Source organism: Anser cygnoides, chromosome 25 (assembly GCF_040182565.1).
Source record: "Anser cygnoides isolate HZ-2024a breed goose chromosome 25, Taihu_goose_T2T_genome, whole genome shotgun sequence".
NCBI lineage: Eukaryota > Metazoa > Chordata > Aves > Anseriformes > Anatidae > Anser > Anser cygnoides.
In genome coordinates this window covers 4,917,875-4,945,734 of record NC_089897.1, presented here as the reverse complement: position 1 = coordinate 4,945,734, position 27,860 = coordinate 4,917,875, and the positions used below count along the sequence as shown (strand labels likewise).

General features: G+C 61.3%; 1 protein-coding gene across 1 annotated transcript; it reads right to left on the bottom strand.

The window, feature by feature from the left end:
• Positions 1-238: 238 nt before the first annotated feature.
• Positions 239-26,582, bottom strand: MAPKAPK2 (MAPK activated protein kinase 2). The gene is given in 11 exon segments (XM_066982896.1): positions 239-1,746; positions 2,121-2,201; positions 2,307-2,392; positions 2,513-2,637; positions 2,733-2,808; positions 3,189-3,315; positions 3,423-3,502; positions 3,973-4,037; positions 5,766-5,905; positions 26,297-26,530; positions 26,532-26,582. Coding segments are annotated over 11 exon segments (1,194 nt in total). The 5' UTR covers positions 26,568-26,582; the 3' UTR covers positions 239-1,602.
• Positions 26,583-27,860: the final 1,278 nt, after the last annotated feature.

Here is a 27,860-nt window from a genome sequence, read left to right as displayed (position 1 = left end):
GCACCCCAGAGGAAACCCCACCTGCACAGACCCGGCCACCAGACCTCATCAGGCAGCCGAACCCCAAGCAAAGGGCAGAAATGCCACATCCCCGGAGAACGCACTGAGGGAACTCAGCCTCTTCGGTGGAAAAAAAAAGCCTCTTTGGTGGAAAAAAAAGCCGTTTTAGGACACATCACGAGAACGACCACCTGGGGTGCTTCCTACATGGCCACGCAAGCAAGGAGGAGAGACTGGGTGACGCATTAAGTGTCTTTAATCCAAAGGACTGAAGAGCAGACCAGGAAGATTAGTATAAGCCAACAGACGGAGGAAAAAAAAAATGGATAAAAACTGCTTCTTAAAACAAATTAAAATTCCATACAGTGTCTAAAAGATCACCTAAAAACTAAACATTGCCTTAAAAAAATCTTTTTTTTCCCCATTCAAACACATTAAACGCAGTGAAACATTGTGACAAATAATAATAATAATTATTCATGGACTAAAGACTTCAGCGCAGCCGTTCTGCTCCGGGAGCAGGGGATCGCTCCCGGCCCCCCTGCACGAACCACACTGGGGGGGCTGGGGGGGGACAGAGTGACCCCAGCCCCGCACCACTGCACCCCCATCTCCTCCATCACCCCCGGGACCCCCCAGCACAGCATCTCGCTCTGGGGGGGGCAGAAGGGGCGGCTGGAGGCGGGGGGAGCATCCTTGCCCTGCACAGAGCGGGGGGCGCAGGGGGGGCAGCGGCCTCCCACCTCTCCCCCCGCCAACCCCTGAGGTCAGAACTGGATCGCAGGCACACACAGACCCCGGCGGGCGTCACGGAGGGGGGAGGCAGCACCTCCGTACCGCCGGACACGACGCACAGCCACGCACAGACAGACAGCAGCACAGACACGCGGCCCTCGCGGGGAGCCCTGCGCGCCCCGGGCAGCGTCGAGGCTTCCAGTTCAGGGAGGGCTTGCTGGTTTGGGTTTGGTTTTTTTTTTGGTGGTGTTTGCTGTTTGTTTTTTTTCCCCCCCAAAGCATGCTTTAAAAGCAGCAGATTTCCAGGCCGGCGAACAGCGTGCGCCCTCCTGCCCCCGTCCCTGTCCCCCTGTGGGGAGGGAGCTCCCCATCCCTGTCCCCCCATGGGGAGGGAGCTCCCCGTCCCCGTCCCCATCCCTGTCCCCCTGCCCGAAGCCTGCCTCCAGCCAGCGCTCCCAGGGCCGCGCTGCCTGGGTTTCAGCTCTACAGTAGTTTTTAAAAAATACGTATACGTTATATACCCTACAAAGGTCACCACAGGAATTTCCATGTCTTTGGAAGGAAGGAGAACAAAACAAAAAACAAAAAGCCGAAATGTTTCACAAGAGAAGAAAATAAAATCCAATTATCGGTGTCATCCACCTACAGGACAGAACCCCCCGGCCGACGCGCGTGGATCTGACGGGGATATCGCGTCGCCTGCTCCAGAAAGGTCAGAAACACAGGTGAGTAGCTAAAAATAACTAGTCTGGTATAAATGTCTGAATTCCATGCGCTTGATAGAACAGTCAGTCTCTTTGTGTCTTTTTCTTAAAAAATATATATATATAGTTATTGCTTTCTCGAGGGCCGCCGGTGCTCGTGCCCTCAGTGGGGGAGCGCTGTGGGCTCCGCAGGGTTGGCTTTCTTTCGCCTCTTCATGAGCAAAGGGTTGGAGGAATCCTCGATTTTCTTGATCTTGATTTGTTCGTAGTCCACTCGCATGGTGGCCAGCGCGCTCGTCATCTCCTCCTGCGGGGAGGGGGCACAGCGCAGCGCCCGTCAGCACCGCCACGGGGCAGCAGGGAACCCCCCGGGTCAGGGACCCCCCAGGACAGGGACCCCCCCCGCCCTCCTCCCGTGGTCCTGCTGCTCACGAGCAAGTTGTGGGATGGGACTGACAGACCCCCAGGCAATTTTTCCAGCCCCCCACCCCATCCACAGGACAGCACAGGGAGCTCAGCGTGCCCCCTGGGAGCCATTTGCTCTCCAATTTTACACCGAATTGCAATTCCAGCACAAATCGGCCCAACTTGAGACCCTCCCAGCGTGAGGGGGAGGCAGAACCGGACGGCACGTGGAGCACAGAGCGTGGCAGGGCCCAAATCAGCGGGCCAGGGCCTTACCTTCACGTCCTCCCACAGATCCTTCTCCTCCTTCAGCACGCGGCTGGTGTGCAGCGGTGTCTGTGGCACCTGCATGGATTGCTGCGGGGGGAGCGGGGCAGCATCAGCCAGGAGCCAGGGGTGCCCCCACCCTGTCCCCAACCCCATCCCCGTCCCCATCCCGCTGCCCGACAGCCCTGCGCTCACCATGATCCAGGGGTGGTTCATGAACTCCGTTATCGTCATGCGCTGGGTCGGGTCCGTCTTCAGCAGGTTGCGGATCAGCTGCTTCACTGCAAGAGTGGGGAGGTGTGTGAGCAGGGCTCAGGCAGCTCCCCCAACCCCAAAACACCCACATGTGCCCCCCCAGCAGACCCCAGCCCCGTTCAACCCCCCCCCACAACCTCCTTTACCTTCCTCTGACACTTCCGACCACTCGGGGTTGGGAAACTCGTACTGGCCCATTCGGATCCGCTTCTTCATGCCGGGGGAGATGGCGAGGCCGTGGTTGGAGTAGAAGGGGGGGTACCCACACAGCCTGCATGGAGCGGGGGGGCAGAGTCAGTGCGTGGTGCCCGGGCTCGGGGGGAGCCCCCGGTACCCGCTGGGACGGAGAGGGACCGGGTGACTTACAGGATGTACATGATGACGCCGAGGGACCACATGTCACAGGATTTGTCATACTTCTCCGGGCCCAGCACCTCGGGGGCTGGTGAAAGAGAGGCAGACACACGGTGTGGGGGTGCTGGGGGGCAGATGGAGCCCTTGGGGCATGGGGGACGCTGCAGCACAGGCACAGCCGCTTTGCCCACGCAGTGCTGAGCCTGGTGCTGTGCACATGCAGGGGCTCAGCCCACACACACAGGCAAAGCTTCACCCCCCGAAGCAGCGAATGCAGCGCGTGCCTGCACCGAGAGCAGCACAAAGCACCCGGCAAGGAGCCGTCCCAAACGCCCCTCTGTGATCAGGTCACGGTGGGCGCAAAGCCAAAGGGCTGCACCTCAGGGGTGCAAGCGTGGCCCCCTCCAAGCCTCCCCCCTTGCTGTGACCCCCCCCAGCCCTGCAGACCTGGGAGCGCTCGGAGCTTACCCACGTAGTACGGCGTGTAGCACGGCGTGGCCAAGGAGTTGTGCGTGGTGGTTTCTTTAGCAAAGCCAAAGTCAGTGAGCTTTAACACAGCATTGGGCCTTTTGGAGGTGTACAAGAGGTTTTCCGGCTGTGGAAAGACAAGGGACAGGAGGTGAGCGGCAGGGCTGGCAGCAGCCCCGGCAGCACTGCGGCCAGGCAGGGCTCAGCACCACGGGTGAGTGCTCAGCGTGGTACCTTCACGTCCCGGTGCGCGATGTTGATCGAGTGCAGGTACTGGATGGCTTCCCCAATGCTCTTCATTATCTCTGAAGCCTCTGAAGCAGCAAGGAAGCCATTGAAAGCGTTTACGAGTGAGTTACAACGAGCACTGCTCCCTGGGCTACTCTACAGACCAGGAGCCAAAGAGCACAGCTGCAGTCTAAAGGGCTTCCTCTCCCCAAAACCTCCCTTCCCAGGCAGCGACCCCGCAGACTGTGTTTTCGCTCTGAAAGCCATACCCTCAGAATTCACATTTTTGGAGCGTGGGGGAGTGTTGTGTGCTGGCGTGCGATGGGTGGTGCACAGGGGAAGCTGAGAAAACATTCCCAAGCTCTGCTCTTTACTGAGCAGGAAAAATCAGGGCCATGATCAAGGGCTGGGCGCTCACATCTGAATTCCTCGTTCCCCAAACACAACTGCTGCTAATTCAAAGGGCCACCGAGGAAACGGGCCGAACCAGAGACACTCCTACAAACAGCAAGAAATGGCCCAGAGACCAAAGCGCAGGGCACCGCGGGCTCCGTACCCCGTTCTGTGAAGGCCTGGTCTCCCCGGTCCTGGATCCGGCTGAAGAGCTCCCCGCCATCCAGGCTGCAAGGGAAGCGGGTGGCGTTAGGTGGGCGCGGGCTCCCCGGCACCTTCGCCAGCAGCCCTGCGAGATGCCCCCAGCTCGAGCAGCACCAAAGCCTTTGACGCTCAGCCAAGCGCCGCACAAGCTCAGCAGTAAATTTCTCTCTTCTCCATCCCTGCCCTTCGTTCGGCACTTCTGGGCACTGAGCGCTTCAGAGCCTCCCTCTTCCAGAAATGAGAAGGGCAGAGGATTCACACATGCTGCAGAGACACGGGGTGCAAACGGACGTGGTCTCCGTGCCAAGCCACAAAAATGCATTTACAGTAAAGACGGCGAAATGCTCTGCCGTGGTGAGAGCACTCCCAGCCTGCTTGGCCTACTTTAGCTCACAAGGCGACCGAGCTCAGCAGTACGCAAACCCAAACCCCGCGCCGTGCGAAGTGCTGAGCTCAGACGGCTGCACAGGTGAGGTGCCGGCGAGGGGCCACGTGCCCAGCAGACACTGGGCTGCTCAGGGAGCTCCTAAATGCCCCAAGGGCCAGGGCACAGCACAGGGCTCCACCAGCGTGACCCGCGTGGGACAGTTCACATCGGCTGGTAGGTGGGAGAGGCAGGGACCGGACCCCTTGCAGCACAACAGCTCGCAGGTAAGGCGCTGGAGGAGGGCTGTGGAAACCTCATCACGGCTCCCGCCCCCATCAAAGGCTCCCCAGGTACCCTAAGGAAAGGCTCGACTCCAACAGAGATCAGGGATAAGAACAGGGATCACTTCTCCGTGAGAACAGGGATAACAGCGTTTCCTGTCTCGGTCTTATCTAACTCGAGCAGAAACGGCTCCCGGCTTTCCCAGAGCAGAGAGCATCTCAAGGGAGCGCCCTGGACGTAGCTGGACATCTGCGACACAGACAGCACCGAGCCACCTGGGCCCAGCACGGTCACGTTACGGCCCACGCGCTGCCCCGTGCGGGGCACTACGCCCACAACGCCCCTCGGACATCGGGGAGCCATCGCAGCCGAGCCGCACGGAGCTGTCAGCGCTCTGGGGACTCGTTTCCTACCGTTCAGCTGCTCCCTTCCCACGCAGGTAGATGCGCCCGTCGCACGAGCTCTTCCCGGCCGCAGCTGCCCGGCGCGGTTCGCAGACGCCTCTCCCCACCCCTGCCGTGCCGCCCGCCCTGCCCGCTGCTCCCCGCGCCGCTCACCCCCTCGGCCCCCCCCAAGCAACCTGCCGGCTTGCCAGGGGAGAGGTTTTGGCAAGGAAGCTACAGTAAATCACAGCTGCGGTTGGGATGTGGTTTCAATACTTTCCCCTTCATTCCTCCTCCTCCCCATGTTATATCAGACATCTACCCGAGCCAGCCTCGCTCAGCAGCTGCTGCGCCGGGCGCTTCTGCTCGGCTGCTCGCTGCCCCGCAGACCGCACCGTGCCGCTGGGTGCCAGGAACCCAGCGACTACCCCGGCTTTCCATGGCCAAAGCCAGTTTGGTTATGACCCATCTGCTACCAGAACCCAGGCCTGAAGCCTCCCGAGCGCCGAGCAAGTTTTCAGAATGACTCAGAGCCAGCGCCGCTCCCGCTCAGGGCGCTCAGCACCTTGGAAGTCCGTCCTGCAAACATCTTCAATGCTACGCCTCTCCTGGGGCCGGCGTCCCCACGGTGTCCCCAGTGCCCACGCCACGGGGCCGGGTCCCCCCTTCCCCGTCACCCAACCCCTGTGGCAGGGGAGCCCGCCAGCAGCCAGGACTCACCACTCCATGACGATGAGCAGACACTTCCTCCCCTGGTAGAGGTTCTCGTAGACGTCCATGATGCGGACGATGTGCGCGCACTGCGACGCCCTCCAGTGCAGCTCCACTTCCCTGCGGGCCTTGGGGCAATCCTGCAGCATCTGCGGGAGAAGCGAAACCCCCGTCAGCGCCCAGCCTGGCACCTGCCGGAGAGGCAGGGGCAGTGCCCCGCTGGCACAGCGCCCCGGGTTGGGGACACGCAGGGGTGCAGCCCGAGCGCAGATGCTGCCTGCAGGCTGCGGCGAGGCGCTCAGTGCAATGCCTCCATCCCCATCTAGCGGGAGCAGCGCGAAGCCACCCGCCCCGAGAGGCGCCCAGGAGGGTGACGGGGCTCGCTCCGTCCTGTTAACCCTCACCTGAACGCCTGACCCCCCTCCGGTGACCCTGGACGGAGGACAGAGCAAAAGCAGCAGTTGCAGGGAACGCAGATGTCCCGGGGAGCGCTTTCACTTGCTCCTCCGTCCCAGCAGCAGTACCAAAGCGCTCCAGCAGAAGCCAGGCTTGTGCATTAGGAGTTTAATCGGTCTTGCTCCCCAAGGACTCCTCTGTACCCTTCTCCTCCCACATCCTTACAACAGCTTAAGCTGCTTGCCCTCGCTGCCTCGCTTCGGAAGCTTATCCCAGCTGCCTGTCGCCTGTCTCCCACCCGAGAGGTGTGCAGCCAGTGCCCTGCCAGCGTGGCACCAACCAGCGCGACTCCTCACTGCATTCATGAGCTTCTTCACGCCGTACCAGCAGCACTGCATCCCCGCGTGCCACCAAACGGCCTCGCCCTGCCCTTCGCAGCCCCCAGGCAGCCGCGCTCTGCCCCGCGGCCACGCGCTGGCACAGCCCTGCAGCCACACGCTGCCCATCCTCTCATGCTCTCAGGGCCACCATCTGCACCCAGCCACCACCGCTGGTTTAAAACATCAGCCTCCTGCTCCGTGGGACAGGAACATCGTCCTGCTTGGGGCACCCCATGCACGGGCACGATGCAGGAGCAGCTTCGGAGGCCACCAGCAGCACGGCATGCATGCCCAAGGAGGGGACAAAGCGAACAGCCAGATGTTCCCTAAATAGCAGGCTTTTCTCCCAAGCAGCAGCAGCCCTTTAATGAGGCCCTTGCCCTTCCCAGAGACAACTCACAGTTCCCAGGTGCAGGAAGGATTAGCTAGTCTGCCACGGACTATTAATTACCATGTTTGTCAGGATAAACAACCAGCCTTAATTATTATACTCCTAAATATAGAGCAACAACAGTGTCTATCCTGAGTGCATTTCATCTTCCTTCCTGCCTCCAGCAGCTCTCAGGGCCGGGCTCGGTGGAGCACAACACCCGCTGCCCCCAGCCGGGACCGGGTCTGCAACGCCGGCTCGGCAGCGGTGGCTCCAGCCCCAGAACAGGCTGGCCTTAAAAAAAAATAATGCCGCATCTCCACAGCTCCCTCCGGAGCATCCTGGCTGCTGGAAAGGCTGCCCCCACATCCCTCCGACTGGCCGCAGTGTGGAGAGGAGAGGTGACCGGCAGGGCAGATGGGAACACCCCATCCCCAGGGGGGGACGCGCGCTACGGAGGGGAGAGAAACAGCCCCAGGGCTGTGCACAGGCAGGAAACATCAGGTTTGGTCATTTTGCAGCATGCGACAGCCTAATCGTCCGCTCAGGACCTGGTGCTGCAACAAGACAGCCCAGGCGGCTGCCACCGGGGTGACAGGACCCAAAATCACACCTAGAATACCACTCCAGGTGCAGCGTGCTCTGCGACAAGGGTTAATACCTGCTTTGGCCCCAAAAGACGTGAGCTGCCCTCTTATGAATGAAATGCTCGGCAGCTGTGCCCACCTGCATCGATGTCAGCCCTGGCAGAGGAACAGCAATTTGCAATCCTGCCTGCAACTGCGCTCGCCCTTTGCCACAGGGATGGGGACAACCCCGACACCCGCCCGTGAGCCCTCACCCACGTGCCTGGGTTTTCGGTCACGTCCCTCCCCGCATCCCCGGCCCTGCCACCGGGCGGTAGCGAGCGGGGTTCCTGCCCCAAACGCTGGGACTCGGCGGTGCCCAGGGGAGCGGAGGGAAGGGCGACGACGACCGCAGAAGGCGGAGAGGAGAGCGCCAGCCCCAGCCCCAGCCCCGAGGACACCACCAGCGCTCGCAGCCCCTGTGCCGGCTTCAGGGCCGCTAAGCAAACAGGAAGCACCGGGGCTATAAAAAGCAAAGCAAGAACCGAGTCGTGAGAGAGGGCAGGAGGCACTCAAGGCGCTCCAGGCCACGGCTGCCTCGGAAAGCTCCCCGCAGCTCCGGGGCTGGAAGGCAGCTTCACAGACAGGAGAGGCGATGAGGGGAGGGCACAGCCTCTCCCATCCCACCAAGCCACCCGTCCCCAGCACCAGGGGACCCCAACCCACAAAATCCCACTCGGTACAGCCCAGGGCACCTCCCCACCTCCGTGTGATAGCTTGGGGTGGGCACAACAGCCTCTGGCGAAGGTGGGGCGCGGGGCAGAAGGCTGGCAGCCCCTCCAAGCCCCGCCAGCCCCGAGAAGAAGCCAGGCGGCAGGGCAGGGACAGGGCCTGGAGAAAAGCTTTGTTATTCACGGCTCTGCCCCAAAAAGCCTGGGTGGGGAGTCAGGAAGTTTAAAAGAAAAAGAAAAAAAGGGAAAAAAGAAACGAAATTGTAATTACACACAGGGAAAATTGAGCAGCAGGAAGCAGACAGTTAGCATAACGCTAAGCAGAACAAACAGGAGAGGTACAGAAACATATATCCAATTTTCAGAGGTCACTCCGAGCGCTTTTAAAGGAGCTTAATTGTATTTCCAACGAGCTGGGAGGCAGCCGCCTCCATTACCTGTGCCAGCACAGCCGTGACATTTGCTTTTGTACTCGGGCACCCACAGGCAAGTAAACAGCTGCCTGACAGCCGTCAGAACACCCCCCGCACCTTGGCTCAGCAAACAGCCCGGCCTCCCTCCGATTTCCTGTTAGCTGTGGGATGGAGGAGATTAAGCCTCGTTAAGGGAACGAGCTGGGCCTTTTGGGAAAGGTTCCCGGTGCCAGCTAGAGGCCAGACCCTGCGAGGCTGCATCGGTGCCGCAGTGGGTCCGGAGGATGCAGAAGGGATGTGGCAATGCCCACGCCATGGTAAAAGCATCCCACGGGCCGGCAGGAGGGCGCTGGGCTGCTGGCAGCCCCAGTGGGCAAGGGAAGGAGCCCACGGGAGGGGGGTGCTCGCGCTGCCCACGCACGCAGACCCCGCGCTGCCATCGGGGCTCGCACCGCCGGCTGTTCTGCTCCTGCTTCTCCTCCTCGCCGCTCCTTCCAGCCGCTGCGCTGGGTGGGATGGAGAGACCCAGTGGAAGCAGCGCCCTCCTCCCCGGCAGCTCGGTGGCATCGGCACGTAACGGGATCAGCACAGAGCCCTGCGAGCCTCAGCAGCACGGTCACGGATATTCTGAGCGCCGCGTCCCCGCCTGCTCTGCGCCTCCCCACGGCGCCCATCGGGCACGGCCGAGCCCTTCCGAAACCCCCGCAGAACCAACACCAAACATCCAGCCAGCCGGCCCCAACACCACCTTTTTCAATTTCTGGTTAAAATACATCACCGCGCGTTCGTGGAAGGTGGGGAGGGAGACAAAAAGTGGTTTATCCTCGTCATCCAGGGAGAAGCGAGCCCTGACGTCCCCCAGTTGCTGCTCAGGGCTTTATCCACTGCCCCCAGATTGAATTAACACCATCTTAGTGCTGCAAAGCAAAGCTATTTTTCTACAGTCTGCTGCTTGGTCCGGTCACTTGTCCAACGCATCTGGGTGTGTTTGGTAACACTGCCCATGTCCCCAATTTAGCTCTGGCATCCAGGGCGGCCCAAGGCCGCAGCAATATTTATATTCCTTGGCTTGCGAGGAAGAGGCTGGGATCAGAAAAGCACCTTGTGTTTCCCTAAGGCCCAGAAAGGGTTAACTGCCCCCTCCTTCTCGCCCACCCCAGCCCACGGTGGGGGCCACCCAGGGCTTCAGAGCAGCTCCAGGAGTGGATTTGGCAAGCCAAGCGGTCGGCGGCACGGCCGGGTTACCCGTGCCCAGGTGGGAGGGCGACGGCAGGGCAGGGGCCGCCCGCTGGACACAGCCGGGTGCAGCTCAGCTGTCCCCAGCCCCGCTGCCTCCTTCCACGGGGCGGCTCCTGCGGACCCAGCTGGACGCCTTCAGATGGGAAACCAACGGGAATTCGTGTTTTCACGGAGAAACCCACGGACAGCTGGGAACATTGCTCAAAGCCGGGGAAAAAAAAAGACCGATCACCAACACTAAGCAGGGGGATGCTCCAGCACCAGGCAGAGGGTGACTGTCCCGATACTGGGAGTCTGCCGAGCACCGAGAGAAGCCGTGGGGAGGGACGGGGCTGACCCGCAGCACCTCTGCCTTCGGGGGGCCGGGAGCAGCGCGGCTGCAGCAGCACCGCGGGCACCGCGCGCCGTAACCGGATCCGGGTTACGAAAGCGTCCGCGGACGGAGGGCAAGGGCAGCGCCGCGGGGCTCAGCGCCTCCGCTGCCGGCCTCGTGGGGAGCAACGAGCCAGCGCCCCGCTCTCTCCGTAACCACCGCGCTTTACAAAAAAAGCCCTGGAGCAAAAGCTGGGCAGTGGCGTGCGTTTACACAGGGTTGGACGTGCGTCAAACGCGGCTGCGTAAGGAAGATTTTGGTGTTTGCGCTTCTGAATTGTTCCCTAGCGAAATGCTACCTCATCCTCAAGCTCCTCGCTCCCAAACCTCTCCGAAGCCGCTGCGGCTCAGAGCAGCCGGCTGAGCCAATTTTTCTGCTCTTCAGCCCCCGCGAGCCCGCTGGGTGCTAGCAGGTTTGCAGAGGAGCAGCCCCGGCGCTCCGCAGACACCCTGACCTTTGAGCAACCACTTCCAGTTAGCAAGTAAAGGCCGGGGCCGCCAACCCGGGCACCCTCTGGACTGCCCAGGGCTGCAGGCCAACACCTCAAAGGCTTTGGCTGAGCAGGCGGGGAACACCAGGGCAGGCAGCAGCGTGCGGGAGCCGCGCTCTCTTGCATCACCCTACAGCTTCACAGCCCCCGGGGCTGGTACGGGTCTCCAAGGCAGGGCAGGGGACTCCTCTTCCACGGTCACAAAGCCCCTCCGTGCCCAGCCCCTCAGCCCCCAGCCCATGTTTGCTGCCGGCAAAAGCTCTGCCCAGGCTGAGCCGGGGTAAGGGGCTTCCCTTTGCAATCACAGGCGAGCTGTGGGGAAGGTGGGTGGGAGCCAGGAAGGAAGGAAGGAAGAGAGCAGAGCAAACACGGGAGCTGGAGCCGCACACACAGGCTCACGGTCCCTCGCCTGCGCGCGTCTTGATTCAGCCTCGCCGCCCCCTCGCACGATGCTTCGCCATGACTCACGGCGGGATTCGCACGGGGAGCGTCCCCAGCACCCAGCCGCGGAGATGCTGAGCGCCTGCCGCGGGGTGGGATGGGGCGAGGAGCCGAGCCGCCCCTTCCCCAGAGCCCGACGTCGTGGGACCAGGCTGCCAGGGGAGCGTGCCCTTTGCTATGCAGCATTTTAGGGAGCTGAACATTTTCGGACACCAGCGTCGGCTGCTCACCTGCTGCGGCGGCCACCGAGGCTCCGGCTCCATGCTCATGCGGGCACATCGGCTGCTCCTGCAGCCGGGGTATCCTATTTCCCTACATTCCCTGATCACTGGTGCTCCACCTGCCCCCAGTACAGCAGCACACATGTTATTTGTGCAGGAGCCGTGCCTTTGAGGACCCTCCAGCAGCAGGACACCCCACGGAGCAGCCCACACCGGGGGGTTACAGTAACCTGCTCCCGACGCACGAGGAATGAACTCGCAGCACAGACCTGCGAGCTGTCACCCGCCCACGTTATCAGGAGGAAAGCAGAGCAGGGGCTGTCCTGGCCAGGCGGCAGCAAGGCGAGGAACGTTTTTCCCTAATAAAGCAAAATGGTTTCTCTTCAAAGGATTTGCCTCTTCCAATCTTTTCAAGTGAACCGGTTGCCAACTGGCACCAGTTGCGTGACACGTTCGCAGAGCTGGTGCCGGACCCTTTGAACGTGCTGTGCAGGGACCGGGATGACCAACTGACCGCGTCCCCTGTTTCTTTTCTCTGCCGCTAGTACCAGAGCATTTGGGAGCCCCTGGGGGATTGCCCCACGCAACCAAGCCCCCCAGGGAGCTCCCCAGCCCCAACGCCGCTGGGACGGAGCGAGCAGGAGGGAGCCCGGCTTCCCCTTGCGCTGCCTGGTCTTGAACTCCGGAAGAGAAATCAAACTGCAAGTCCCAGGGCCCGTAAGAGGAATGAAGTTACCCAATGCAGGTACACTTATCGTTCAGTTACAGCACACCAATGACAAAACATGCGGCTCAGGAAACCTCCCCCACATCATCGGGGCTCACACACGGACCTTTACGTTACATTTACATCCTCCCCGCCGGCAGCACCCAGGGGCGAGCAGACCCCCCTGTGGGCTGCCCGTGCACGGAGCAGCAGACAAGAGCCTTCAGCCCCCAGACCTCGTCCTCCCGTTGGTTTGTGCCACGGCGATGTGTCCGGAGGAGCAGCAACACAGTCCTGGGGAGGAAATGTCCTTCCTGTAGCACATTGCAGCCTGCCACGCCGCGGGGCTGCCTCCCTGCTCAGCTTCACTCAGGGCACAAAGACCGCAAGGAAAGACAGTAACAGCCACCAGTCACCGCACGCGATGCATTAGCGGCTTCATCCCCCCGCTGCCTCGAACCAGAGGTCATCCTCGATACCCCATTTGTCTCCGGGAAGATGGAAAGCTTGGAAAAAGCATCCCAGGGAGAGAATTATTCAGATTACTTTCCCCCAAAACACCTCTTGCAGACAGAAGCTCAAAACAGGCAAAGCCCCCAAGCCCGTGAGCTGCGTGGCTCCGCATTTTTCAGACGCACGCAGCCCCCACCCCGCGACGCCAGCGGGCGATTTCACAAGCGGGCAGAGGACGGAGGGCTGGAGAGGGAAGCGACACAACCATTGCACGGCGCTTTCACAAGGAGACCTGCAACACCGGGGCCGGCAGAGCCCCGGCACGAAGGGGCCTCGCGCGCCCGTGAGCATTGCACCATCCCCTGCAAGCTCCCACTGCGGGGGGGTGCCGGGGACCCCCACCCGCCGCCCACCCCCCTCAGCCCAGGGCATCTGCTGAGCATTTCCTCGCCCATGACAGATGTGGCAGCTATTCAGGCTTTTCAGGCAGCAACAAAAGCCTCGCCGGGCGCACAAAGGCGAGGAGCAGAAGAGAGGCTGGGGCTTAAACAGGAGCCACCTGCCGGGGGCCTGCACCCCCCTTGCCCGTGCAGCCAGGACACCCCCGTCTGCCACAGCCCACTGCCCTGCACCAAAATACTGCACCATCCCTCGCGAGAGGTGCCCGAGGACACTGCCCCGACGCCGAGGGAAGTGCCACCAGCGCAGCGGGGACACCGGGGACAAGGAGGGGGCTGCGGAGCTCGCGGAAGAGTCAGAGCAGGTAAACGGCAGCTGGGCGGCAGCACGAAGCGTCCCCGCTGACTCACCGCCTCGTAGTGACGGCACACCGCCGCGAGTGTTCAACGAAGATAAATAAACAGTTTCTGCTTCGTGTGTCTGAGAAAAAAACAGTATTAAGGGATCATTCGGTTCCTGGGTTTTGTTTTGGGATCGTCCTCTTCTCGCCACCGCACGTCAAAAAAACGCGGAGTTGGGGTGAATTGGGGTGACTCCCCCGCTGCTCCCCTCTCCAGCGGGGTCTGCGTTGCACGGTCAGGTCCCAGCTCAGGCCCTCAGCACTCATTACCGAGACCCTCGGTGTCCGGTCACGCAGGAGGCTGTCCTGGGGTGCATCAGGACATCCGTTAACCAGGCTGGTGCCAACGGGGCATGAGGACGGGTGCCTGCACCAGGAGCTTCCCCCAGTGTGACCAGGGACTGACTGGGAAAGGCCCAGGTCCTGCCCTGCACCTGGGGCTCAGCACCCAAAGGGCCCCTCACCAGATGTAGGTGCCACAATGGGCAGTGCAGTCACGCTCCCGTGGGACAAGGACAAATCGCTCCCCAGGGACAAGGAGGGCAGAGGTGATAAATCACCCCCCAGGGTGGGCAGAGCGCGTCGGCACTGCTGGGCCCAGCGCTCCCAAGCCAGGACATGTTCCAGCAATGCAGCTCGGACTGGTGCTTGAGCAGGGGGTGAATGGGGGGCGTCACGGCCAAAACGCCCCGAACTCAGCCTGCCACTTCCTGCATGTGCTGAGACGTCACCTCCCCCCGGCAGTGACAGTGACACCAGACGAGGTCTGAGCAGGGAGGGGACCGGCTGGCTTGGGAGCAAGGCAGAGATCACCAGCACCGCCACCAGCACCGCCACCAGCACCAGCATCTCAGGCCCTTTTATCTGCACCACAGAAAGTGAAAGGAAAATGAGAAGTCAAGGGAGGGGCGAACATCTTCACATGAGCTACACCCTGCTGAGGCCAGGGCTTCATGCACAAACACTTTTTTGCCACCTCCTTGCAAAGCCTTTGAGGCCACCCCAGCTCTCCCTTCAGATGCCCCCCCCTCAAAGTCCTGCATCTAATTAGATCTCCTATCAGAGCCGCTGTGCCGGTGAATGGAAAAGTGCAATGTATGTGCTTTACGATAGGAAGAGGCTGATATTTATGGGTGTGTTTGATACAGAAGTGAGCACTAATGTAAACCATTAACTCAGCTCTGACCTACGTACTTTGCACTTCCCTCCCGAAGGCGCGTGCCCAGCTTGGAAGCCCGCTGCTGCAACCCCACTGCAGCACCCTCGTGCCTCCGTGGCAGCGCAGGGCACCAGCTCTGGGCTCCGGGTCCGTGGGGTTCCCTCCCGGCAGACACACAGACGTGCTCAGCCCCATGGGGCCGTCTGTGCCCGTCTGAGTAGCCACCGGGCACTCGAAGCATCCTTTTGGGTCCCTGGCTCCAGCAGCCCCAAAGCCATGTTCTGCCTGTCTGCACAGCGAGGCCCAGATGAGCCCACCAAATCCGTTTTTGGGGAGCCCCTTTCTCCCAGCCAGGCTGAGGATGGATGGGGGAAAGCCCACGGGATGCGGCGCAGCGCTCCCGAAGCTCTTCTCGCCACCCAGGACATCACCAAGGTTTTATTTACGTGCCCTTGAAGCCCGGTGACGCACAGACGGCACGTTTTGCATCACTCTGTCCTTTCCTCAGCGATTTGTTTAGAAGCTTTTCATCCCCTCGGCAGGCTCTGTCAACACCGGGGCTCACAAACACCTTCCGAAGTCGAGCCCAGGGACGTGCACCCCAATCGCAGCACCCCAGATCGCCCCGGAGGTGACGAACCCCCCCAGCACAGACTTCCCCATACCCAAAACCAATGTTTGCACCCGACCAGCACCGCTGCGGACGTGGGGCTGCCCTGTGCCGGCTGGGAGGCGTTTTGCCCCCGGTCCCCACGTGGCCTGGATGCAGCCCTGCAAAGCGTAACCAGCTCCTGCGTTAAGCGGCCGCTGCTCCTATTGAAAGGAGGTTTTGTGCCGTGCAGGGGGAAGGTCGGAACAAGAGCAACACGGGGATTTCATAACACGCCTTTGTCTGCGCAAGCAGGGGCCCCGCGGCTGCCTCCCCAAACACACTCCCACCCCCGGCCGCCGTGACCGCCCTCCTCCGGCCTTTGTCCCTCCACCCCACACACGGAGGAATGACCCTAAAAGCTCCTCCGGCTTCCCCAGAGCTGCCAGCCCCGAGGCAGCCCCTGCCCCGGGTCCCTGGGGATGCACAAGTCCCCTTTTGGGGAAAGCACGGGGCAGGAGCGGAGCTGGTGTAGCTGACCCACAGCAGGCACATAACGAGGGCGCTAACGAAGGGGCAGGGGAAAGGGGAGGCTCACAGAGCTGTGTCGCCCACCTCCTTCCTCCATCTCGCCCAACAGCATGCTGACCCCGAACTGGGGCTCTTGCTGTGAGAGGCTGCCCTGTGCCTTCTCCTCCTCCTCCTCTTCCTCCTCCTGCTGCTGCAGGGGTGCCCCACAGCCCCGGCACCCAGCGAGGCCTGCAGAGGACCTCGTATGAATCCCCCCACTTGGGATGAACTGACCCGGGCTAAAAGCCAGAAGCTTTTAGCTCCAGATCCCAAGCTCCCCGTGGGCACCTTCCCCTTAAGCACAGGGACGAGAAGCATTTTGGGGCCGACCCCGGACCTCAAAGCACTGCAGGAGGGCGAGCGGGCGGCCAGGCGAGCAGCGGCCCGGCCCTCCCTGTGGGCCTCTGCCACCCTTCCACGTGGCCTCACAGAGCAACAGGAACCGAAAAGGGCTTTGGGGCCCTCCCAGCAGCGGAGGAGGACGTGAGCCTCCTGCCACGCACCAGTGGGCCCCTGTGAGGCCGCCCCAGCACCCTGGCGCTCAGCACCCTCAGCTTCGTGCTCCCCCCAGCACGCTGCAGCTCGGCCCCCCTGCGCCAGGCGTCCGAGACAATTCCAGCTGAGAGGAAAACACAGTTAGGCTTCTATTTTAAAAAGCCCTTTTTGCATCCTGCTGGCACCTCATTAAAGCACTCAGGACACAGCTGCTATTATTAGCTCTCCCTGGCCTCTCGCGGCAGTGCCAGCAGCGGCCCCGCGCTGGGCACGGGGAGCGGGCAGGAGGGAGGGAAGGGCTGAGGGAGGGAGGCCCGGCAGGGCCAGGACGGGGCCCAGACCAGCGTCCCGGTCAGCGCAGTAACCTCGAAATACCTCATCCAGCAAGCATGCATAATTCATCACCCAGTGCCTGGCTGCACATGCCTCCACAAACACCGTCAGAGGAAAAACCTCCCCTCTCACTGTGACCGAGAGGGACCCGCTGGGCTCGGTCTCCACAGGCTGTTCCCACTAAGAGGTCCGGCACTGGAAACACCGCAGAGCAAGGCGTCGATAGCGGAGGTTTTGTCCTCTTGCACCTTATAAACACACAGTGAAAACAGGCTCTGGGAAGACCCGCTGATCCTTCCACAGATGCTCCGTACCCTGAACATGTTTTGCCTGTTAGAGTAGCACGGGAAGGGAATAAAAGCATAAAAGCAGGGGCATTTAAACAAACAAGCCATCAAAAAAACCTACCACCGCATTTCTTGCTGCCTGCCCGGCAGCTGGACTGCTGCTCGGGACCCCTCTCCTCAGCCAGCCCCGTGCCAGCCCTTACACCCAGCACCCTCGCGGACACGGGGCGAAGGGAAGCAGCTCTGGGGCTGGCCGGGGGCTCCCGGGTCCAGCTCTGTAGGAATTCAAGCTCCTTCAATCCCACTTATTGATGAAAAGGGCTCGGGGCCGGGGGGACGCCGGGCACAGCCAAGCAGCAGACAGTCCTGCCTTTGTGCGGTGCGGCCGCCCTCTGGCCCAAGGGCTCCGGCAGCCCCAATACTTCTCCGAAGGCAAACCCTGCAGCCTGTCAGGCACAATGACACCAAGCAGTTTAGTTTCGGGAAACTGTGTCCCCTCCAAGCTGACTGAAATACCTTGGGATCTCCCTGTCCTGTGCAGGAGGAAAGCGCCCAATGCTACCACGTCCCCCTGATCCTCCTTCCCAGGATCGCTCGCCTGGCTGCTTCAGTGCGGTCTTTGGATAGAAAGAAATAGAAAAGGGATGCTCTGGTAAAAGCCACAGCTGCCTGGCCTGCAGAACAGAGCCCGTCTGTATTGCCAGAGCTGTGCAAAGCTGAATGAACGGGCTCCCATCAGTGAATCCTCATCTGATACGGGTGATGGAGATAAGAGCATCCCTCTGACGCTGCCGGGGGGCTCCAAGGACACCAGAGCAGGGGGCTCAGAGCGGGGAGGGACGGGTCCCCAGCCGCCGACCCCTGAGGGTGTGCGTGCACACACGGTGCGATAACAGCAAAGCTGCGCATACCAGGGATTTTTGGCAGTGCTAACTCCCTGAGAAGTCCGTTGGGTTACAAGTTTGACCTTAATGGAAGGTGCCACAAATGGATTCAAAGAGAACCAGCAGCAAGGCTGGAGAGGTGACGGGCTTTGTTCAGGCGTGCAGAGGAGAGGGGACAGAGGTCTGGCAGGGGATGGGGTTTTGGCAGGGGACAGCGGTGTCACAGCCCCACAAGGGGCACGGCACGCTGCTCCGCGGCAGCTCCAGCCCCCAGGGAGGGAACTGCTGCTCAGCCACGTGCAGAGACCACACTGTAATCAGCATGAAACCCCCGGCATGTTACTCACCCAGGCTTCACCAGCCCAGGATTTGCATCCCTAACGACAGGCACCTCGGGCCAGGCTGGTCACCTCCCTCGCTGCGCCCTGCCGGGAGCTGGGGCCACAGGAGCACCCAGAGCACCTCCGAGCCCCACGGAGCTGCACCGCTTCCCCACCGGCTTCCATCTCACGTCGTGGGCAGGGAACTGCTCTTAACCAGCAGCTCTTCCTCACAGCGAGGTGCTGGAAGCTTCTTCCCCAGCATGAAATAAAGAGGGTGGGAGGAGAGACAAGGAGGGAGACGTTAGATGTCCTGCTCTGACACAGAACAAGCCACTGAGTCACCAAAGCCAAGCGGCGAGGTGTGGCAGCACCCCCGGAGCGGGACGGCCCCAGAGCTTGGCCGTCACCCGCCTGTCGGGAGAGGTCTGTGTGTTTACGTGGTCAGACAGGAAAGCAGGGAGCAGTCCTGGGCTATGAAGTCCTGTCCAAGACCCAGACTCAAAGCGAATTTCCCGTCGGTCCCAGAGCAGTTGCTCTCGCTCACATCCCTGGCACATCTCTTTGCAGGGACACCCGCTGAAGACAAAAGTGGGCCTCTTGCAAGCCCCCGGGTTAGCCAGGGTGAAGGCGTCCTCCCAGGGAATGCAGGCAGATGCCAGGCTGGGGGCTGCAATGCTCACAGGCTCCCCAAAGCAGCCTTCCCACTGGCAAGGCACCGCGCACTCCACGCACCGGGGTGGAAACCCACACCCAGCCTGCGGCACGGGACTCCCACCCAAAAACACCGGGTCCGCAGCCCTGATGACTTCCAGGAGATAACCCTGGTTTAAACTTCCTGGCAAGCCCACCCTTCCCGGGGAGAGGCAGCCAGCCACTGCGGCAGAGCGACTTATGCAACAGCAGCCCGTGTTTTCTTAGCAATCTGCCCAACGTAATGGGCAGCGGCGTTGCGAAATGGCTGGAGAGGAAAAGAGGGAGACACAGCAGAGCCTGAAGGGGAGCAGGCGGGCAGGAGGAGGCTGTCCTGAATCCTGCAGCCCGGCCGCGTTGGGAAGCAGCAGCTCCGGGAGTCGCAGGGACAGGGCACTCGCACGCACAGCAGCACTAGCTGAGAGTGAGCACGGTCCCTGCCTTTTTGCTAAGGCACGGGGATATAGGATACGTTAAAACTGTCCTGAAGCATTCTTAAATGCCAAGATGGTAGATGCAAGGAGGCTGTCACAACTACTGAAAATAAAAACACATCGCTGTTACCAGACCAGCCTCCCTCCCCTTTTATTTTTTCTTGAAGTGGCTGACGATAACATGCATTCTTTCTGGTTTGCTTGCATGTGATTGCACATACCTTCCTGCAGCCCAGATAAGCCGAGACACCCGGGACGCCGTGCCCATTTCCGAGCAGCGCTGCTTGACCCGGCTCCCGCCCGCACCTACCGGCTCGAGAAGCAACGAGCGTGGCTACTGCGGCCGCCGCAACGCGCTGCCAAATTTCCACAGCAGCCCCAGCTTTTGTTCCAGCCAGATTTCCCTGAAAACACACATTTGGCAGGGAGTCCGAGGAGCCTTTCAAGAGGCTACGCTAGCTCTGCGCCGCAGCTCAGGGCCAGACGACTGGCGAGGACCGCAGACAGAAGCGCTGCTCAGTTTCGCGAACACTCGGAGCAGAGGAGGTGCCTGCCCGCGTCTGCCCCATGGAAACCCCGAGATGAGGCTGCCCAAAAAGCACAGGAGGGCCTCAGCCCCTCAGCACAGGGCCCTGGCCCGCTGTTGTACAGCTTTTGCCTCCAGCAGGCAATGCTCGGACAATGACAACCTGAGCCCAATGCACACTCCTGTCCCAGGCCAGCAGAGCTGAACAGGCTCGACCCAAGTGGAGCACCCTGCTGCAGCCAGGGGCACGCAAAGAGAGGCAGCAAAAGTAATTAGGATGAAGCAAACGAGTCCATCCCTCCGCTGATCCCAAATCTATATCCCAAACCGGGAGATCTTATGGGAGCAGAACTGCAAAGTCCCCGCCTGGCTGGAAGCCCCTGGAACATTCAGATCTGAGCTTGTGTTTTGAACTTTATCTCTAGTTTAGGCTACAGCTCGCTGGACGGCCAGGCACACAATCACATGCAGCCCTGACGCCAACGGCTTAAATAATCTCATTACATATGACGGCAAACGCCGTGACAGTCACGGACCCCTTGAGCCAACTTGCTCACCTGCCCTCTCCGCGGGGAGCAGTCATTCTGTCCCAGCAAAGCCCCGCGCCGACGGAGGGCACTAATCCGTGGGAAGATGCTGTTGCCCTCCCCGGTGGTGTCAGGCTCAAGATTTTGCCACAGCAAGGCTCCACTTGCTCAGAGGGGCTGCTCCAGCACCCTGCCCTGTCCCCAGCCGCCTGGTGACGGGGACAATCCCACCACCCTTCACGTTTTCACAGCTCACAGCATCTCCAGCAAAACGCGTGTTCCAGGTCGTCTCAGGGCAGGGGGGTCAGCAGCACTCAGACTCGCGCGGCCTTCGGTCCCTTCCTGAGGCCGTGAAGCCATCAGTGAGTTAACGCAAGCATTAAACCTGTGGTCGCCACAATCCTGCCCCCAAACTGGTAAGATCTTAAAAGGCTGAAATCTTTGAAATGAATCAGCCGCTAGGCATAAAGGAACAGCGGCTTAAAAGCTGTTTGAGGCCTCTGCATTCAGACTCGCTCCTGCGTGAGCACACACGGGCGCAGGCTCTTGCCCAGGAACCACCAGGGCATCGCCCCCCGCTCACAGCATCCCCCCCGTGCCCCATCCTCGAACCTGCAGGCAGGGCGCTCTCTAAAACAGAGCATCGCTTACTGCCCCACAGATCACCACGATGCACAGCAGCCCCGGACCGTGCCGAAATCCCTGCCCATGGCAGCAGGGTTGGAGCAAGAAGGTCTTTAAGGTCCCGTCCAACCCAAGCTGTTCTGTGAAACGTCAGCCCCAACGCAGCTGCCTGGGCTCACAGCTGGTTTATTAGGGAGAAATCCGGTAACGCTGCGTTCACCTGCCTGCAAGTGGGGCCGGTGGAAGGATCGCCCCGGTCCTCACGGGTCTGCACCCGAAACCAGCAGCCTGCAAGCTCAGCCGGCTCCTGAAGACCCTCTCCCCAACTCCTGCCTCACATCCACCCCCAAACCCCTTCCCACAACACGGAGAGGGGCTGAGCAGCCCAACCAGCCCCAGCACGGGGCAGGCGATGCTCGGGGGCTGTCGGGGAGGGGAGCCCCAAGCCAGAGGGGCCCCAGGGGCAGCCCCGCAGCCTGCGGCAGCCGCCCCAGCCAGCCCCGGCGCGGCAGAGGGGAGGCAGCGCGTTATTCTTGGAAACCAGGAGGTGAGGTCATGCTGCCTGAATGCTGCTGCAACTTGAGGCCAGGCGCGCAGGGCTCTGTGCTGCGAGAGGGGCCTGCCTGCCGCACCGCACCGGGAGGCAGCGCGGGGCCTCCTGGGGGGGTCACCGGAGCCGGCAGGGGGACGGGGCTTCGGCACGCCGCGGGGTCCTTCCTCACGGTCCTTCGGCCAAGGGCAAGCCCCTGCGGCTCGCACGGTGCAGGTACAAAGATGGGAGAGCGCGAGCCCCAGGGATGGGATGGGGTTTAAAACACAGCATCGGCTACTGCCCTCGTACCGCTGTGAGGGACTCGTGAGGGCTCAGCCCATCTTGACCACAGCCCGGGGCTGGCCTCGTGTCACTGGGGAGCCAAAGGGCTGCTTGCCCGTGGCCATGGCTCCAGGTTGCCCTGTCCACCTGCTCCGTAACACCCGCACGGCCCAGCAAGGCCCGTGCCCCCGCACATCGCAGCCCAAGCACAAGCCCAGCTGTTTCGGAGAAAAGTCACCTCCAGGCTTCCTCGGCACAAATCTTCTTGGAGTTCACCTGTGCCGCCCATCTAGCCAACACCCGAGGAGGCCTGACTTTTCAAGCGGCTTCGAGTTGTTATTTACACCTTGCTCCAAACGCACACAGCGCTCCACGACACGCAGCACGTGCCCAGGGAGCCCCCAGCACCCCGGTGCTTTACAGCACCCGTGGTGGCCAAAGCTCGCTGAAGGCCAGGCAGGAGCTCAGCACGAACAAGGAATCCATCGTTCTACCTGGCGGCATCTGGCTGTTTATCACACGCACACCGTGAAGCTCATGGACGACAGGGCGGGCACAGGCTCCCTGTAAACCCCCAAGCCCCTGCATCCCAGCATCTGCGAGCACAGGAAACATGGATCCTCCTCTGCAAGACCTGTGGCTGAAGGCATTCAATTACTAAGAGGAAGAGCCCTACCATTTCCTGAGCATGTGCCGGAGCACAAACCAGCCCCCGGCTCCCAGGCCGTTATCAGTTTATCTCCATTGTAGATTTGACTGCTCGGAACATATAATGTATTTGGAAGGGATTATGGCTGATCATAAATTGTTTAAACAAACTCAAAACCCAAGTCAGTAAACTCTTTTGGTCAATGAGATAATAAACCACTGCCTTGGAAAAGCCCCAGTGATGTCACTATACTTTCCACAGCTTTTAAACTATGAGTTGTACAAAAATCCACAGTGAAGACATTTTTGGTTACATAAAATACATAGCAGAGCTCAAAAAAATCCCGCCGCTGACACAGAAGCAGACACACAGCGAGGTCTGTTTCCCATGAGCGTAAGCCCAGGATATTCATTCACTCCATCACTTAGGGGTTATTTTTCCAGCTGGCTTGTCTGAGGGACAAAGCATTTGATCTTAAATGAAGCTGAAGTGAAACGGGGTGCTTTGCTTCTTTAAACACCCTTGTAGAAAACCCGACCCATGGTGGCAGAGAGAGCACAAGGCCACCAGCGACACAAACACTCATCCACGGCGCTGATAGCAGCTCCGATACTGCCTGCCCTACTTCCACGGCAGGCGGCCGAAAAGAACAATAAACCACAAATGTACTGGGCTCTCCTTCCTCCTCCTCCATCAGAGGAATCATCGCTCACGTTATCTGATGAGACCGAGACCGAGTGAGACTGAGTGTTTCGCAAACATGCCCCGGAGCACCGACGATGCTCCAAAATCCAGGCTGCAAGAGAGAGGGGACAGCTCTGCAGGAACCGAAGGGAGAGATGAAGATTCCCTGCTCTGTAATTTGGGTGAGGAGAGACGTTTGGTTGTTTTAAGGGAAAACTGCTCCATCGAGAGACATACAGGGCAGAGGAAAACTCATCACCTGCCGCCCCTGGGCCTCGTTCTCCGGTCTGCATTACCTGCCATTTGCTTATGAAACGCTGAATTTGTACAGCTCGCCTTCAGCCCAATATCTCACCTAAAGATTAGCTCAAAGTGGAATTTGCAGCACACAACACAGCCCTCGCTCCCAGCCCCACCGTCGCAGCCAGCGCCACATAATGCCCCACAGCCTGACCACAACGAGCAACGCCAAGTCCAGTCAGCGGTGACCTACATACAGTAAGTTTTGCAGAGGTGACAAGCCTAGTAATAAATCACGCCAAGGAAGAAAGGGGTAAGAAACCACCCAGAGCTCGCGTTTCAGCTCCACTCATCACCTCTCCACGGCCTTCGCGTTCCCACCCTGCTCCACACCCAGGAGCAAATAAACCACGGGGTCCCCACGGCCGGCGGTGGGGCAGCTCAGGGCTGAACGTGGGCAAGAAGCACCCGAGTCAGAAAAATCTGTGTTTAGAACCATCTGCTCCTGAGCGGACAATTCACGGACTCCACGCTCGAAGTGTTCCTTGATAGCAGGAAAAAACAAATAAATAAATAAATAAATAATGGGTGTGGGAAAGCATTGAAACAATATTGATCTATAAGAAAAGGAATATCTCCTGGATTTACCTAGGTACAGTGCAGCAAATAGAACTACCATCCATTAACACGCACACAGCACTGTTTTATTTAATGGTGTGTCTCTGACATGGGCTATTGCACCAGAAAGAGGAGAAAATTGGCCGTAACGTTTTCACCGCCGCCGGGACGCTGCCTGTGAGCTCAAACTCTCCCGGAGCACTGAAAAGTGCTCTTAAGCAAAGTGACCCTCAGCAAAATGCTAACTTAAATGCGTCTCTCTGTTTGGGAGGGAGGTTTAGCAACATAATAGTCGCTTCTGCTCCAAGAGGAAGCACAATGTATCCAGAAGTCACTATTAATATTAAGGAGACACCCAATTGTTTCCTTCCAGCGGAGGACCGCGTTAATGTACAAGATCTTGGAACAGAAAACATAAAGAGAAACTACTCCGAATGGAAAGGTTTGCTGCACAACCAAAGCAGGCAGCATGAAGAGATTTCAGCTTTGGCTCCTGGATAAGGGCCATGAGAATTCTTTTAAGCATCATCTGCAACATGACAACCCAATGCAATCACTTCTGTGCATCCCGCTTTAGGTCATCATTCCACACTGATGCAGCCCATGAGTAATTCCGATCCAAATACCTCTCTGCAGGTCTCTAACAGAGATGTCATCCCGGCCGTGTAGCAGGGAGGGATGCTGTCAGCACACGCTGCATCCCAGGCAGTGCCCCCACCAGCCCTGGGCCCCGCAGTCCGGTCCTGTCTCCGGAGAGGGACGGCCACGGCTTGTAGCTCGTGCTCCCCAGGGCAAGAAGGGCACACGCAGCTTGCCCCGGATCCCAGGCTCCCGGCAGAGCGGTTTACAGGGGCTGGAAGGAATCACTTACAGTAGCAGCTGTGCTGCTCTTTGGAAAGCCAGAAACGCATCCAACAGCTCAGCTAAACTTTCCTCTCGCCGCCGGGGAAGTGCGAAGAGGCCGGGGCAGGGGACAGAGGGGAGAAGACCAGCAACTTTCCAAAACAGAGATTCACCAATTGGGCGCACCTCATCCTCCAAGAGCTGCACAACCATTCTGCCCCGTACCATTAAATCCTACACCACAAGACGCTTTTCAATACGGCCAAGGACACAACACAACACCTAGCACTAAATCCCAACCCCGTCCGCCGGTAGCGGCAGGGCAACAGTGCAAACCTCCGGCCCCGACCATCCCAGCCCAGGTTTGGCCGGGAAGGAACTGCTGGAGCTCGGTGTCCCCCGTCCTCGCACCGCCGCTGCCATCCTTCCCCTTTCAGTGTTGCGAAAGGGAAGTGCTGGAATCCACGCTTTAAATAGTTGAGTCAACTGTAGAAGTGGTGAGGAGCGCGTCTGTCAAAACAGAAGAGGATTTCGCTAATTTCCATCCCGACGAGCTGACAATACATCTCATCCTGCAGCGTAACGGGGTGCGGCTAACGAAAATCGCCTGCCTTTTGGGAAGAAACATCAAACTTTCGTCGTCGCACGAGGCCCCGCTGAGCCGCACGCGTTGAGCGCCATGCCACAGCGACCCCGCGCACCCCGGCAGCGCCATTTGTACCTCCAGAGCCCACCTGCCCATTCCTTCCCGTTAGGGACCTCAGATGCCGACAGACGGGCAACTCTAAAAACAAAGGAGGTGAGGGTTACGCATCCACGCGGTGATTATTTTCAGCCTTCACGATTCTCAGGGTAACGGCGAGGTTTTAACAGCTAATGCGTGGGCGCCAGCCGCATCTCTGCTAGGGAACACGGCGCTCCCGTGGCGCCGGCTGTTCGTGCCCGTGTCCCCCGGCGCTCCGTCAGCCTCCTCGAAACTTCCCCACGTCCCTGTCCGGCAGGGAGCCGCGCTCCTCGCCTTCGCTCCAAACGCTCGCCCGAAAAGCACGGCACACCGAGCGCGCGCCGGGGCGCCCCTCGGCTTGTGCTGCTCGGCTGAGCACCCTTGGAGCGGGAGCGGGTTGGGGACGCCGGAGGAGCAGGATAACACCAAACCATTCCCCTTCCAAAGTGGGGAACGACAGCTGCTCCTTATCCTGTGCCGTTTCACGGGGCTCCGTTCCCAGTCCCAAGGTCCCAAGGGGAATGGGACCAAGAGGCCGGCGGACCCCCGGACCCCCACCCAGCGCCGCTGGGCCAGCTCCGTGCTGGGAGGTGTCACTGGGGGGGCACCGGGGCGAGAACCCCCCCCCGGGGGGCTGCCTGCGGGCAGGGGGGCTTCTCCCTCGGCCTCGGGGCTGCCCGGGCAGCCGGGGCGGATGTTATTTCGCTGTGGGAAAGCCCTGAAGCTGCGCGCCGGGGCGCTTCGTGGCGAGCAGCCCGCAGCGGGGCGGGCGGAGCGAGGGCTGAACCGAGCCGGGCCGGGCCGGGCCGGGCGGCCCCGAGCCTTCGTGCGCCCCGACGGGGGGGACCGGGGGGCACCGGGGATGGGGTGGGGGGCCCGATTAGGGGAGAGGGGAGGGAAGGGGAGGGGAGAGAAGGGAGAGGAGGGAAGGGGGGGGCCCCGCGCGCACCTTGAGGGCGAACTTCTCCCCGCTCTTCTTGCTGAAGATCTCCAAAACTTTCCCGTTGATGCCGAGCCCCAGCACTTGCGTGGTGACCTTGTAGTCGTCCGTGATGGCATTCTTCCGGATCTGCAGGCCTCCCTTCCCGGGGAACGGCGGCAGCGGCGGCGGGGGCGGCCCGTGGGGGGGGGCGGCGGGCGGCGGCGGCGGCGGGGGGGGCTGCGGGGGGGGGGGGCTGCGGGCTGGGGAAGCCGGCGGGCGGCGGGGCCCCGGAGAGCATGGCTGGGGGGGGGGGGGGGGGGGTCGGGGGGAGAGACGGGGGGGGAACGAGGGGAGGCTGCCGCCGGGCTGCGGGGGGGCTCCGGGCCTCGCAGCGGGGGGCAGGGGGGGGAGAAGCGCCGCCGCCACCGCCCCCCGCCGGTGCGCCCCGGCCCCGAGCGCGGCGACGGGAAGAGGGAGCGCTCCGGTGCGGCCGCGGCTCCTCCTCCGCCTCCTCCTCCTCCTCCTCCGCCTCCTCCTCCTCCACCTCCTCCCGGCTCGGCTCGGCTCGCCTCTGATGTCAGCGCCTCGCCGCGGCCGGCCCCGGCCGTCGGGGGAGGGACGGGGCGGGGACGGGCAGCACCCGGCGGGGCGGGGGCACCGAGCGCCGCCCGGCCCCGCCGCTCCCCTCCGGGGCGCCCCCGAGGCGGGGTCGGGGGGGGGTTGGCGCCAGGAGCTCCCCCCGGAGGGGCGGCGGGCACCGGGAGGGGGCCCCGACGCCGCCGCACCGAGCCCCGCGGGTACGGGGAGCCCCCAGAGCCCCCCCCCGAGTGACCCGAGCCCCCCCCCGGGAGCGACGCCGCCCGCAGCGCTTTGTCTGGGGGCGCCGAGAAACGGGAGGGGGGAACAAAGCGGCAGCACGAGGAGCGGCAGCGGAGGGGGGGGCAGCCCGACCCCAAAGGGGTCCCGAAGGGGTCCCAAAGCCCGTCCTGGGGGTAACGGATTGAGCCCAAGCTCCGTGCTCGGCCCAGAACCCAGCAAAGACACGAGCAAGCCTCGGAACTGGGCTGGGAGGGGAGGGATCCGTGCTGGGATGCACCCTCTAGGCCCTGGAGCTGCCCCATAGATATCTCTGCAGCTGGGGCAAAACAGGAAATCAGAATTTTTCATTTCTGGTATAAAACGCACAGCCTGCGTGTCACCAGTAACCCTGGGTCTATTAGTCCAGAACTCTGGTTTTTGACACCCGTCCCTCTGTCCCCCAGCTGCCCCCAGAAGCAGGGGACGTGCCCTGCAGGAGGAGCCAGGCCCCGGAGGCACAGCCCCAGCGGCTGCGGTGCCCGGCTCCGAGCCCCGAGCTGGTCCCAGCCCTGGTCACCAGCGTGGAGCAGGCCCTGGGAGCCCCCAGAAGGTTCTGCTGGAGGGTCCCAGCCAGAAGCGGCCGTCCCCATCCGCCCGTGCTGGTGTCAGCAGTTTCGCTGGTGTCACAAGGCCAGAAGAAGCCGTGAACGCAGGACTTCCCTCTTCCACTCGCAGCTGGAGGAAGGCGACAGCAAAAGAGAAACGACCGAAGGGTCGGTGAGCTTCAGGGTGC